General features: G+C 39.0%; 1 protein-coding gene across 3 annotated transcripts in view; it reads left to right on the forward strand.

Moving 5' to 3' along the window:
* The window catches only part of SASH1 (SAM and SH3 domain containing 1), a 60,366-nt gene that overhangs the window by 5,555 nt on the left and 40,472 nt on the right, over window positions 1-14,339 (forward strand). For 2 of the 3 annotated variants that reach the window (XM_029084692.1, XM_029084693.1), the window contains exons 3-6: window positions 5,698-5,738; window positions 7,305-7,391; window positions 9,164-9,276; window positions 10,969-11,070. In XM_029084692.1, the coding sequence (XP_028940525.1) occupies window positions 7,373-7,391; window positions 9,164-9,276; window positions 10,969-11,070 (234 nt within the window). In that variant the 5' untranslated portion in view covers window positions 5,698-5,738; window positions 7,305-7,372. The remainder of the gene's footprint in view (window positions 1-5,697; window positions 5,739-7,304; window positions 7,392-9,163; window positions 9,277-10,968; window positions 11,071-14,339) is intronic. The other variant, XM_029084694.1, reaches the window with a different exon arrangement.

Here is a 14,339-nt window from a genome sequence, read left to right on the forward strand (position 1 = left end):
GGTTATTAAGTCATCCCTCCAGGTCATGGATGGCTGGGCTTATATTCTATCATGTTTGATTCTGGTGACTTTTCCAGGTGGCCAAATTACCTTTGGCAGGTATTTGTGAGCTGATGTGCAAGGAAACAGGAGCGTGGGTCTGACAGAGGACGTAAGGCAGAGAGGGCAGAAACTGAGAAGATCACAGCAAAAGCAAATCCCACAAACTGAGGATGCTAGAGGCTGCACTTAATTACTAACAGAATAAGTTGTTCCTTTTGTGTCGTTTGAAAATAGAAAGGAATATTGGAAGAAAAAGTAAGAGCTTGCTGTACTTGAGATGTCTGCATTTAAGATACGTGGGGTTTTTTATACCCCATGCTTGCAGGAATCGAAAGAATAAGTGAATGTGTACAGCCCTGTTTTCACTTGTTTGAGGCCTGATTTAGTCAAAGCCAAATTATTTGTGCTGCCTTTAAACAGCCTCCTTGAGAGAAGTAGGGCAGGAAACTCCCACAATAACCCGCACAATGGGAGTGAGAGGCCAGCCAAACGACACCCGGGACATGTGAGGAGGGAAACCAGTGTGCCTTTGAGCAGCTGGAAGAAGATTTCAAGCCTGTTAATTTTGTACAAGGAAGCATGAAGGGCGCCTTTCACGCGAAAGCCTGACTTGTCGCAGCTAGTCGACGCGACGCGTAGTGAGCACTGCAGGCAGAACAGGGGTGCACTGCATGTCGTACGTTGGGCCCTGCTCTTCGCTGTCAAAAAGTTTTTAGCTGGCAAGTATCTGCCTCCTGGCTAGGGCCCACCGGTCAGCTATTTAAATACGTGATGTAGGCCCATCTGCCCGCTGCCAGTCACGGGACCAACGTGGTGGCCTCCATGCTGGTGATGGTAGAAAATACACATACACACGCAGAGCCCACAAGCAGCTCAGTGTTTGTTTCCACTGAGAAAGTTTTGACCTGCTTAAAGAGCCATTGCTATGGAAACCTAATGAGAAGATAATTGAATGAAATGTCTTTGCTTTCCACCCCTTTCTCACACTGGTGCCAGCAAGGTCAGAACCTTGCAGGCCTGCTTTCTCTTCAGGTTCATGCAAATTTGATAAAAATACTAAAGGCCTATTTTCTTCCCTGTGCCAGCTCCAGTTAGATAAATTATCTTGTATTCAGTCAGGAGCAGTTACAAGTCTGTCAGTTTTTCATGCTAATTATGTGACTTTGCCATTTCTAATGCACACAGATAACCAAATGGCTTTGCAGCAGAGCCAACGCGGGCTTTTGCATCAGTTTATTTACCGCTATGAATGTGCGTAATATTTGTAGCTTGAAAATCCTCTTCAAAGCATTTTCCTCAATGGGCTATAAATAGTCTTTGGGAGGGAATAAGAGGGCCACTATCAGTTTATTGAAGATCATAACAGTAGTGGTTTCATTATCAGATGCTGCTGTGCACCTGTGGATTTTATGGGCCATAAACGAGATGCAGCCATGTGTTAAAGCACATCTGCATTTAAAATACTTAGTGTTGAAACAAAAACCCATCAGAAATCCTGTCATTCTCATGTTTGTTCTGTTTTGAGAATGATGAGCTTTCAAAAAATCAACAGGCGCATTCATGAAAGCAGCACATGGTGTCATTTGTTTCCTTTCCCAGTCCTGCGGTGTACCAGCACATTCACATCTCGGGGCACGTATGACTGTGACTCTTGTAAATCAACGGTTCTGTATGCAAGATAAGCCCTGGCATTTTTCTCTCTGAGATCAGAATCAGTCCAGGGTTAACAGGGAAAACTGTAGCCTAGTAGCTCAATGCAGCCTACTTAAAACCCATCTTAATAATCACATATAGTCTCAGTTGACTTGTGATGCAAATGTGTGCATTGGTTCTTCCTTGTGCTTGAAGTTTTGGAGCCCACCTCCAGCACTGAAGGGCTAATTTATAAAAGGAAGAGATTGCTTAAGTATAGCAAGATCATCCCCACTGTAGCACTTTTATGGAAATACAGATTCAAAAACCATTTTGGATGCCTGATTTTGCCATTGTTCATACAAAACCCACAGGCTGCAAAAGGAGAACCAGAAGTGCCCTCCAGAGGCAGTCCTTGAGTCCAGGTCTTTGCTGTCAAAGACGTCCGATCTGGTCTCTATCTTTCAAGCACCTTCTTAAAAGCAGTTAGTTAGTTTTTAAAGCTGCCCTCCCTTTCTCTACCCACTCTTGGACATTTGTCCAAATAGTTAAGAAATGTTAACTCCTCTTTTCTAATTTCTTTCCAGCTTACGTTTGCTTGTTCCTGTGCCTGATTTGTTAATAGGCAGTAAATGAATCTTCTTGCAGCTTTCGATTTTGACAGACTGAACAGGCAAAACTTTTGTGTCAGTCCTGTTTTGCACATTTTAGCATTGAATGTAAGCTCAGTTCTGTTAAGCCAATCTTTCTAATTGGCTAGTTCCTGGTCCAGGTTCTCCACTCCAGCTGTTTCTACTAAATTTTGTGTCACTGATCACTGAGTGGTCTGATGTAATTTACTAAACTCTGCTGAAACCCATCATCTCTCTGAGGCAGTAATATTTAGCTACTCCCAAAAGTAGCTCCATTTTTAGATTATCTATTGTGCTGCTTTTTTATTATTATTTTTTATTTTCCCTTGTTTCAGTAGTTTGGCTCCAGGAAGCCTGAAGTATTGGCCTACAGATGGTTTTGAATTTGTGAGATTAATGGATTAAAGTTTTGACCCCTCTGCAGCTCACTTCCAGAGATTATAGGTTGATAAGAAAGTACTCCTTCCCTCTGGCCATAAATCTTTTTTTCTTCCCTCTTGTCTGAACGTATACCCATACATTTCTTCTGCTATATGCTGTGGCAGAGTACATTTCATGTGAAAGCTTGCTAATGAAGTTGTACATCAGAGCACAACAAAAATGAAGGCCTCCATGGTGGAGTAATGGCATTTGGCTCCCTTTCAGATACACGGTGCTGAAACTTCTGCCAAGTGTCACTGCATCATTAACTTTCAGTACAAGTTATCAGTCTATGAATGGAAGAACACAAATCACTTTCAGTGCACGTTCACAGAGGAGCTGCAGATTTAACAGAATAAGGGAGTGTAATTGGCAAATCAAACATGCAGCGACTCTGAGGTACGCTGGAATTTTTCACCAGCTATCTGGGAAGTAAAACGCTTGATGGATTTCACTGAGGATTTTTAAGCATCAGAGTTGTCTGATGAAACTAAAAAGCAAGTGCCTTTATCAGGCTGTACGAGGTAGTTTTTGTTGGTGTTTCCATCTTTCTCTTCAGAGCAGCTGTTGGCATTTTCAAGGTCAGCCCAGGCATGAAAGATTTCCTCTTTAGGGAATGCATGAAATTATAATTGGAATTTGTATCCTGTGATGAAACTCAACATAGTTTAAAACATAGTTCTTAAATCAGTTATAAATGAGAAGGTGATGTTTGCTGTGGATCCTACTCTTCTCACCCCCTCTAGCTGAAGTACGTCAGAAGTTTGCTCCTACTGCTCTTCCCCTTTTTTGGAGGCCAGTGTGCGATGAGTTGGTGGCCTCAGGCTAATTCTCAGTGAACAGATGTCCACATCACAAACATTGCTGCTACACCTGCTACTTGCATCTTTGTTGGCAACTGTGCAAGAGAAGAAAAGGATTAAAATGGATTTGGAGGCTGAAGAGCACAAGAGACTGTCTCTCCACTTCAAGGCTAATTTCACTAGTGAGGCAAAGTTCTGGTTGTTAACAGATTTCATTTTCTAAGGATGATGGTTTTGTGCATTTCATGGATACTAAATTCATTTAAGATAAATAGAAAAAACTGCTTGATGGGTGAGGTCTGTGCTGCAGTGGAAAACATGTAGTGGATTAATTCTGTCAATGCCAACAGAACTTGGCTTTCTTTTTATTTCGTTGTCTCCATAGACAAGTCCACCTACTTTTTATCTGATTTACTTTTATTTAGAAAAATACTTGCTGACAACTTGACTTTTAAGTGCCTGGATGAAATCCTAGCCCTGTTAAAAGTCTTTAAATTTGGACACTGGCTTTTCTAGAAGTTTTATACGGAAAGTATGGATTCTTATTTTTCTCCTGCATTTGTTATTCAGGCTTCCTAAAAATCTAAGCATTTGGTGGCATATCATAGCTTTTCCCCTTCAAGGTAAACTTTATCAGCAAGAAAACACTAAAAGTCTCCCTCTGCCTGGTGCACTACAAATCTGCAATTTGTCTGCTTCAATTGGTTTGCAGTTTGTGCTGGATTAAATTTCTAATCAGTCTGAGGTTGAAGGAGGTTACTTTCAGAGCTTTGCTGTGCCAAAATCTCCTTGTCTAGATGAATTACCAAATGAAACTTCATACTGTCTCATTTCCCCTTTATTGATGTTTTTTCAAATTGATGAGCATGTTTTTCATGCTTGCAAAATGTTGGCCAGTAATTGCATATGTCTTCTAAACTGAACTGACTTGAACTAAAATTTTCCTTCGAGTGGTTTACTGAATTGATCAAAAACTCTTCATTGCCCTCTTCTGGGGCTCTCAGAAAATGCAAGGAGCCTGTGCAAACACTGCGGACAGCAACTAGCGTGTGGCATGTGTGTGTTATTATATGGCCTCATACAAATAGCGATTTGGCTCAAGGTCTTCTTGGTTTGCTGGGGTGCGCGTGTTTCTGTTCTGCGTGGCTGCAGTACAGCCACCGCACAATAGGGTATTGTCATGTCGTGGGGCCGAGCTCTCGGCAACGGCACTGCAGTAATGCTTTGCACTTGGAGCCTCCAGCAAAGCCATTGAAGCTGGCAGAAGTCATTTCGCTGGCTTCGCGCAGCTTGGTTAAATAGTGATTCCCATAGGAAGGCTTCAAAGAATTGCACAAGATTTGGTAATTTCTATTAGCTCCATTTATACGGACAGAAGAAAAGGCAGTGAAGGGGGCTGATGTCTCATCAGAGATCCCACAATGAACTGTTGGCACTGAGTTGGAATCCATTATGGAAAACTAGTTCAATGAACATAAAGACCGAGAACAAAAGATTTACTTACTGTTTAGTGGGTTGTTTGTGAAGTCCATGTTCTGTTAAAATAAGTCTCTCCAGCTAGCTTTTGAGGAAAGGCCTATACACTGGTGGGAAAGCACACAGAAGGGAATCAGGAGAAAGAAGCTGTAGTCTCCATGGTTGTGCTTCGTAGGGTCTGGACAAGCTTCCTTCACCTTGTGTGAAGAAAAAAAAATCTCTGCTCCTCTCTTCCACACAGTGGCTCCTGAAAGTTTAATGCATATTTATAAAGCATTTTCCGATAAAAACCAAATAGGCTGAAAACTGTTAAACAGCTAAACAAATACAGCATCCTTGTGATACAGTTTCTAAGGTAGCCAAATTGCTGTTTTACAAATGGGAAGGGGGAAAGTATGTGAAAAAGTGTTTTTCTGAGGGATCTCTAAACTCCTTTGCCTTAACCATAGGTTTCTGTCAGTATATATTTTTCTATGCTGGTCACAAAAGGCATGTTTAAGAGGGGAACTCAGTTACCGTGGTCAGACCAGTGGGTTCAGTTTTTGTTTCCCAACTTGCTGTGTTGGGAAGAAAAGGGAAGAGAAAGCAGCTCATGATATATTGTTTGGCAACTATAATTTACTGTAATCAGACAGCTCCCATTAAATGTGAGAAGCCTGCATCAAGAAGTCAATTTCTCTTTTTTGTTCTAGGCTCTCCATTCATAAATCAAGTTCGGAAGAAGGTTCTGTAGGTCAGTATATTTCTTTTTATTTGATACTCCTATGGAATTCTTAAACACGTTTTGAGTTTTGCTTGTGCTGGAATGTGAAGAGCTGAGTAAACACAATGCTGGCAGAAGTCAGCAGCATTTGTGTGTGGGGGGAAGGCGAGTCTCAGCAGCTTTAAGTTAGATGCTGGGTGTCTCCATGATCACTAAGACTGCCCAAGCAGTATTGTCATGTGATAAATATGCATCTTTTGACTTGTTATATTGAATTTCAAATGTCTGCATGTTAGATCACTGCTAGCCTGTCCGTTTGTATTCTGAAAATTGCCACTACCAGTGAATAACTGGGGCTTTTGTTATTTTTGTTAATGTCACACCAGAGTCTCTTCCTTTGTTTCTAAAATATTTTGCTTCTTAAATATGTGTTTGTATTCCATTGTCTTTTTTTAAACAAACAAACAAACAAAAAAAAACAAAAAACAAACCTTACTGAAATTAGCTCATATTGCTTTCCTAACTTACTAGTTGAGCTGATACAATACTGGGCAAATTTTATTTTTCTTGTTAGAGAGGGGAAAAAAAGCCTGGGAGGTTTTTTGTTTGTTTCTTTTAAAATTTTGTTCTAGGGATATTTCCACACAGTTTAAACTTAAGCTGTGTTTCAGAGAGTCAGTAAACCCAGCTCTAAGTCTTCTAGGGCAAGATCCAAAATACTATAGTCACATGTTGAAACTCAGTGGCACAGTATAAACTGTGTTCCTTTGCATTATTCAGAAGCAGAGAGATGAAGTAGCTCTTTATCAGTAGCATTTCTGACAGATAGGGCACAGTATGTTCTCTTGCAGATGGCATAGACTTTGCAGCATGTGCCCTGGTTAATTCAACAGAACAGAGTTATATGCCCTACCTTGAGCCAGATCCTATTCCTTTTATTAGAACAAATGATTTACATCTGGGTCATTAAGCCATGTGCAGATCTGATATTAATGGATGTGGAGACCCAGCCTTGTACAGTCCAGGCATACAGAGAGCACAAGTCAGATGTAGCTGATGGGCTCATAAAATTTCTCATGCCAAGTAGCAGAATGTGCGTGTATGTTTGTGCATGTGTGTGTGCATTTATATATATGTAAAGTATTTCTTTTCTGTATAGATATGCACGCACATATTAGAAAATTACTTATCTGAGTTGTGGCTTAGGCTGCATAATTTTGGTTCAGTTAAAGAGAATAAACCAACAAAATACTTCAAAAACACTTCCAGACTTGACATTAACGACTCAACAGATATCAAAATGAATGTAAAATATTTTCTGTTTATAATTCAAAATATTGAAGTTACTGGCTTATCTCAGACCTCTATAACATTGGCAATTATAAAAGAATGTGCATTTCTCTGAAGTAGCTACATCAGCATAGTTCTAGTATAGAATAGTCAAGAAAAAGAGAAAATTTGAGGGTTTTTTATTCTTGTTTTTAACTTAGAAAATAAAACAATGCTTGAAAGCTTCTCTAGCATTTGCTAACTGATCTTTCTTTCTGAAATTCTTTTTCCCTTTCCCCTCACCCTCCCTCCCCACTTTCTTTTTAGGGAAAGCAGACTGGAAAAAGAAAAATAAGTTTTTTTGGCAGAATTTCCGAAAGAACCAGAAAGGACTAATGAGACAGACTTCAAAAGGTACATCTTTTTTAAAGACGTACAACTTATCCATATAAAATAGGAGTAAAGGAGTAAAATTCATTTGCATGTGGCATTTGGGGGTCTCTGAATCTGGAAGTGTGACAGGTTTGGTTCATTCTGACAGGGCTGAGAAAGACGAGCTGTATTCTGTGAGCCTGCATCTGCAGGAGGCTGGGATGCCTTTGGTCCTGTCTGTCAGTGATGGCACATGCACAAAGTGATGCAGTTAATATATATATTTATAAGTAATATCTGTAAATTAACATGATGGTTTTTTGGGGTTTGTTTTTTTTTTTTTTTTTTGAATCCTGTCTTGTTGAGAGAAATGCTATTTTAATTAGAAAGATATTTCTCCTTTCTTTGGCATTTGGTTACTTTGACCTGTTCGCTTTAGGCTTGAATCCAACCTCTCATTGTAGGAGAAGACACTACAAAAAGGAGTAGTAAAAGTGCATCTGGTGACTAGTATAAATGTAGGATTGATTCCACTTAATCTTTCAGGTGTCTTTCTCTAGTTCTCCAAAAGACACAGCTGTGCGTTGCTTAAAGTATCATAGAATGATAGAATCATAGAATGGTTTGGGTTGGAAGGGACCTTAAAGATCATCTAGGTCCAATCCCCCTGCCATCATCAGAGACCCCTTCCACTAGACCAGGTTGCTCAAAGCCTCACCCAGCCTGGCCTTGAACACTTCCAGGGAGGGGGCATCCACAGCTTCTCTGGGCAACCTGTTCCAGTGTCTGACCACCCTCACAGTGAAGAACTTTTTCCTAATATCTGATCTAAACCTCCCCTCTTTTAGTTTAAACTCATTTCCCCTTGTCTTTTCATTAGTTGCCCTTATGAAAAGTCCTTCCCCAGCTTTCTTGTAGCCCCTTCAGGTATTGGAAGGCCGCTATAAGATCTCCCCGGAGCCTTCTCTTTTTCAGGCTGAACAGCCCCAACTCTCTCAGCCTGTCCTCATCGGAGAGGTGCTACAGCCCTCAGAAAAGTATTTCTCTTCACACAGAAAATTTCTGTTTTCCCATATGTACCTGTTAGATCCCTGCGTTACAAACAGATGCTTCTCCACGTCACTGTGTCTGTGTTCAGAGAGGTTGTGAAAGGTGACAGGAGCTCACTTAGGAGGTCAAAAAGGGGCACATTTACACTCGCACTTAAACATGGGTCCTTGCTGGCTCTCAAGGCAAGTTCTAATTGTCTGTCCTGACATGCCAAGCACATACCAAAAGAAGAGGTACTACAGTTGAGAGCCCCAATACATACAGCATCATGTGCCAGCTCAGTGGCCACTTAGCCTGGAGAGATCAGGGGCTGTGGCTAGTCCACAGCAGAGAGCTGCAAGGGCATAGCACACTGTTCCTGGAGGGACTTCCCATCCGCTCTGCAGCTGTCTACAGTATTCTTCAGGGCTGAATGCAGGACTTTTCTAGCATTAGCACTTTCTCTTTTGATTCTTGTCTTTCCGGGTCAATAACAGTGTGATGACAGTCACTTTTTATTTCTCCTTGTCATGCTCTCTTGCTTTCAGTGTCAAAGTAGACTTAGTTTCCTAACCCCAATTTACTTCCTTTTCTTGCTCAGTTACTTCCAAATCATTCAGTCCTTTGAAATCATACTATGAGCCTGCTCTGGGGAGGGTCTGTTTCTGGTCAGACAGATCTATGTGTCGACCAGGTATCAGAGCACTGGATAAAAGCCAATTTCAATGTACCCCATCTGTGCATGACCCTTTACACGTGTTTGCTATCTGTGCTTTTTTCTGCAGGAGAGGATGTAGGGTATGTGGCCAGTGAGATCACAATGAGTGATGAGGAACGGATCCAGCTGATGATGATGGTCAAGGAGAAGATGATCACCATTGAGGAAGCACTTGCTAGGGTATGATATGTAAATACTTCAGTTTCCTTGAGAAACACTTTTTAGGATGCAGGATATGCCAATTTGGAGTTTTCATTTGCTCAGAAAATATAGGAGGAGGAGAAAGCCTGCCTATTTGTCCCATCACACTAGGTAGCATAAATTAGATTGCAGTCCCTTTGTTTATGGGGAAAAGTGAGACTTAGCTCAGCCGAAAATAGAGGTCCAGTGCGTGGTAAATTAATCAAGTCCTGAAAGCATTTGCTTCTCTCCATTCGCAATAAAGGGTGCTAATCAGAGAAAAGCTCAAGTGTAGACATTTTCACTGCAGCTGTTTAAAGTAAAGGGAGAGGAGTCTCACCTGTACTAGCCTTTATTTGTCATATATGTTTATAGGCTTGTTTATGAGTACTAAAAGGAATGCTTCAAGTTTTGCTGATCTTGCCTTATTTGTTTCAGAACACATATATTTCTTACTATTTTCCTGCTGCTAATGGCTGGAGGGCACTTTGATTGAGGGCTTCCATTTTCAGCAATTAAAACTTAAAAAAATACTAACATTTAAGCTAAAATTTCTTCTGCTTGTTTTTTAGCTAAAAAGGTGATGTTTTGTTTTAATAGCCTTCAGAAAAACATAATCAGCAGGTTTTGGCATTTGACATTAAAATCAACACAGGTGTATTTTTTGATAAGTACAGTGGCTGTCACAAGTATTTCTTTAAAAAATCTAAATATTAATAAATCACAAAAAAAAAAATAACTGTAAGGTAATATATTTTTGCAGCAATAGGGCTGAGTTTTTTTGCTCAGGAGCCAAAAAGTCAGTGTTAGAGTTTCCACACCACTTGATTTCTACCCTTGTGCAAAATACTGTGATGGAACACAGGATATTCCATTAAATGTGCAGAAAACATAATTTAGATCATGAATTGGCACTCAGATAAATTTCTGTACTGACATAATATATCTTGAAATAGATTATCCTAGAATATAAAGTCATGTTATTGTCTGAAGAAAATACTGCTTTGCTGGGAAACCTAATAAAAAACAATTCAAAATTTTAAAAATTACCGGGTGGTAATACTGGAATTCTTTTAGTTCTCTGCTGTTAAAAAAATTTTATGGGGGGAGGGTTATACCTAATCTGTATGGTTCATATATGTACTGGTAAAAATTTCCCTCTAGCGGTGTGAGCTACTAGCAGCAACTTTTTTATTTTTTTTTTTTTAATGTCATCCATTCTTGATAATTCAACAATTTGACTCCAGTAGGATTGGTTTTATGTCTTAAGCCTTTTGTTGGAAAACAGGAAAGATAGTCTTCTGTTTTAAAATTCTGAAATATGATTCCTGCTCTTTACTGAGGATCATTTTCTTTATGAGGGAAATTGGCAGGCTGTTGTGATTTAGTCTGTCTGCCGTAAACTGTGCCTCTGAGATGGGGGTGTGTAATTTATATTTTACTAATGACAGTTCATCAAAATTTAGTATTTACAGATCACTTCATTTTAAGAAAAAAAAAAATCTTATAATTAAAACTTGGGATTCTAAAGCAAATTAATTTATTTTGAACAAGTGAGACATGCAATGTGAATTCCCAGTTCTACAATGATACAGGAAAAAAAAACCTGAAAGGACATTAGCTCTTGCCATTTTAATGAAGATTGATAGTTCTTCTCACTGTGAAATGTTCTCTTGTCTTTTCAAATTTCAGCTGAAGGAATATGAAGCCCAGCACAGGCAATCAAGCACTGTAGATGCTACAGAATGGCCTGATGGTTCTTATTCAACATTTGACGGGTCTTCCAATTGTAATGTAAGTACCTGTCACTCTGATGTAGCTCCCCAGTATCATTTAATATTTAAATTCTTTTATTGCAGTAAAGAAATATCCTGATTTACCAGGTGATTTTTTAAATAGCAAATGTATAATCTGACCTTGCGAAGCTATGTTCTGACTGCAGAAAATCTTTAACATGCATTTTTAAATCTTCAAGGCTTGTTGTCCTAGACTGTTAATATTCTTATCATATAATCTTTTTTCTTTTTTTCTTTTTTTCTTGTTTTTAAATCTGTCCCTTTGTCACTGAGCTTTTGAAGCACAAATGATCCCATGCAAAAATGCCTGTATTCCAAAATGCACAGAAAAGGTTTTTTAGGTTTCTCAGGCTGTTCTGATACATTCTACTTGAGGATATAAGTCCTACTGCCTGCCAGTTTTAAACAGTTCTATTTCTGCATTTGCTGACTCTCAGCACAGAGAGTTTGCAGCTTTTGCCAGGCCCATAATCAATAAAGCAGCTTTCCTCCCTCATTTTTACTTCTGAGCTGTGTAGCTTCTGTTGTTTTTATGGGCACCAGACAGTCTTTGTGTCATGCCATACCGAATTAATTAATTTTTCCTTCCAAATATCTTCATTTTCACTGAGTAGTTTATTCCACTTCATTTCTCTAATTGAAAGTTCACAGATAAATCTTAGAGAAGAACACATTCGACTGTCAAATCCAAGCTCTTTGTAACCCATATAATTGAATCATAGGCTTTTGAGACCATTGATTGATTTATTTATTTTATTGTCAATGGAATTTCCTGCTAACTGCAGCAGACAGCTTTTCCTCCCTAAATGAAAAGAGGAATGCTATGTCATTTTATGAGATGTTTAAAATATTTTGTGGTGGAGAAAGATTTTCTTGGTTTTTTTTAAAAAGAAAAAATCCCATCTTTAGTTAGATGGGAGCACAAGGAGACTGATGTTGCCTTACACTCTGTTCTAATACATCAGAAATGCGTGAAGGATAGAGAAGGAAGGATCCTGACTCTTCTGCACTGATTGTTTAGCCGGCTGAAAGATGTCTTCATCTTTTCCTCATTAGTATTTGTAGCCTGAACTTTTCCTTATGAAGGCCTTTGGCTAAGGTACCTATAGCATAAAATCCTCAAAACTTTAATTTACCATGGTCAAATCTCAGAAGGATACCAAGTTTCTCTCTTAAATCTTCTGATAGCAGTTTACGCTTGTGTTGAAATTCCTGAAAGCTGTGTGTACCTCTGAGGACCAAACATGACTCAGTATTTGCTCCCTAATGGAAGGACTTGGCACCTTTTCTCTAAAATTATTTTCCTAAGCCATCTTTGCCCTTTGAGCCAAGAGCTCTGTTACTTCTCTCTGTTATTCTGGTAGGATTTGAACCATCTTCTTGCTAACTTCAGCTGTGTTCCATTGTTGTAGATACCTCTCAAGATTTTTGCCCTTGCTCCTAGTTTTTATCCTGGTTACATTTAACGGAAGCTGTGAAGCCGCTTGTTTTCAAGGGAAAAGCAGATCATCTGCAGAAATGAAGCTTCATGTTAGAACAAAAGTCAGCTTGGCTTCTTTTTTTGTGGACAAGAAAGAAACTAGGGTTAACTGGGGTGAAAGACTTTTGGCTATAATTGACATGCAAGAGGGAAAAACAAACAGTGCAAAGTATCAGATATGTCTAGAGATAGGGTGTGTGTTCACCCAGACTGTTTTGCCAAAGGCTGTCTCTGTGAATCTAAAATAACCAGCTTTTGAGAGGTGCAAAGATATGTCTGTTTTCAAGCCTGTTCTTTGCCAAATGGTTTGACTTTCAGTGCCATTTTTGTGATTTGTACTCTGCAAATTTGAAATCTCAACTTAAAACTACCCCACTCGTTTTATAGAGGCCATGAAGCAAAGATGTTTTTCCATTTATTAAAAATGTTCTGTTAGCCCACTGCCTTCTAACCTCGGAAAGTAATTGAAAATATGAGTCACTGAAGTTTCTGGTTTGAATTAAAACTCCTTGGGCAATTGCTCTTCTGGTTCTGTTGGCATTTTTTATGATTTTTTTTTTTTTTTTCAGTCTCATAGCCAAATTGTTACTAGGCAGTTTTTAATGGAACATTGTGATCGTACTTGATCATTTTGTAAACATTTTGTATGCACAAATGATAAAAGTGAATTGCAGGATAATTGCAGATTGAGGGAATTTGGGAAAATAAAAATTTTTAGTTTACTTGCTATGCATTCATTTGATAACCTTGGGGATTTAAGAGATATCAAGACACTAGTATAATGGCTTTTTTTTAATTCTTGTTTTATCTTCGCACGCAGAAAGACCTGCTGGTAGTTGCAAGGACTTGGGAGGATGGGTCACTAGGTTTTTGTGGAGAATCTTGGTCTAGCTTTGCCCAATGACTACATTTCAGAAAGAAAAAAAAGAAATAAAAGGTAGAATCAAAGTACTCGGAGAGTCTAAAAATGAAATCAGAACGTCTGGAGTAGTCTAAGGGTTTAAGTCCTCCATTGCTTTCAAGTCAGCTCTGCCCACAGCGTAAGAACAACCACCTACAAAATAAGATCTAAAGGGCAAATATCATTAGTTGTTTTCTTTTTTATGAAAAAACAACACTTTTTTTTTTTTTAGGTTTGTGTAACTATCATATGTTTATGACTAACATCACTGGTGTTGATCCTTAACTCATCTTAAAGATTGGTTTAAGGATTCTTTTTCCCAGCTCCTCCTCTTTTAAATTACTGTACCAGGAAATGGAAACTTGCATTTTGTACCCTTACAAAACTAAACCCTAAAGATGAATCACAAAGGGTTGAAGGGTCATCATAGCAGTATCTGAAGGGAGGCAGCCCAATGCCATTGCTGTGCTGTTAATTGTATGTCCTGTTTGTTTGCTCTTAAGAAACAAACAAACAAACAAAGGCCTTGCCAAGTCAGTAGGTGACTTGGTTCTCTGCCACTTGAGAGCAGTTTGTAGCTTTCAGTCTCACTACTGTGGTCCTTTTGTTTCACAACAAAGTATGCGTGTTAGTTATTTGCTAATGTGGGAATACAGTTGAAACTGTTTTTCTTTTTAGTCAGATGTATCAAAAGGCTAAAATGCCTCATCATTTTTTTACAAATTTATTTCTGAATATTTATGTTTCATCTCTGTTGGAATGAAGGCTGCTCTCATAAACACTAGACAAGCTTTCATTCAAGTGTTGGGATGTAAAGCAGGTGCAGATTACAAATGGATCCCTTTCTGGATTTTAGATAAGGGCCTATTTGTCCTCAGGAGTCAGA

Source organism: Antrostomus carolinensis, unplaced genomic scaffold, assembly GCF_000700745.2.
Source record: "Antrostomus carolinensis isolate BGI_N321 unplaced genomic scaffold, ASM70074v2 scaffold15264, whole genome shotgun sequence".
NCBI classification, from domain to species: Eukaryota; Metazoa; Chordata; class Aves; order Caprimulgiformes; family Caprimulgidae; genus Antrostomus; species Antrostomus carolinensis.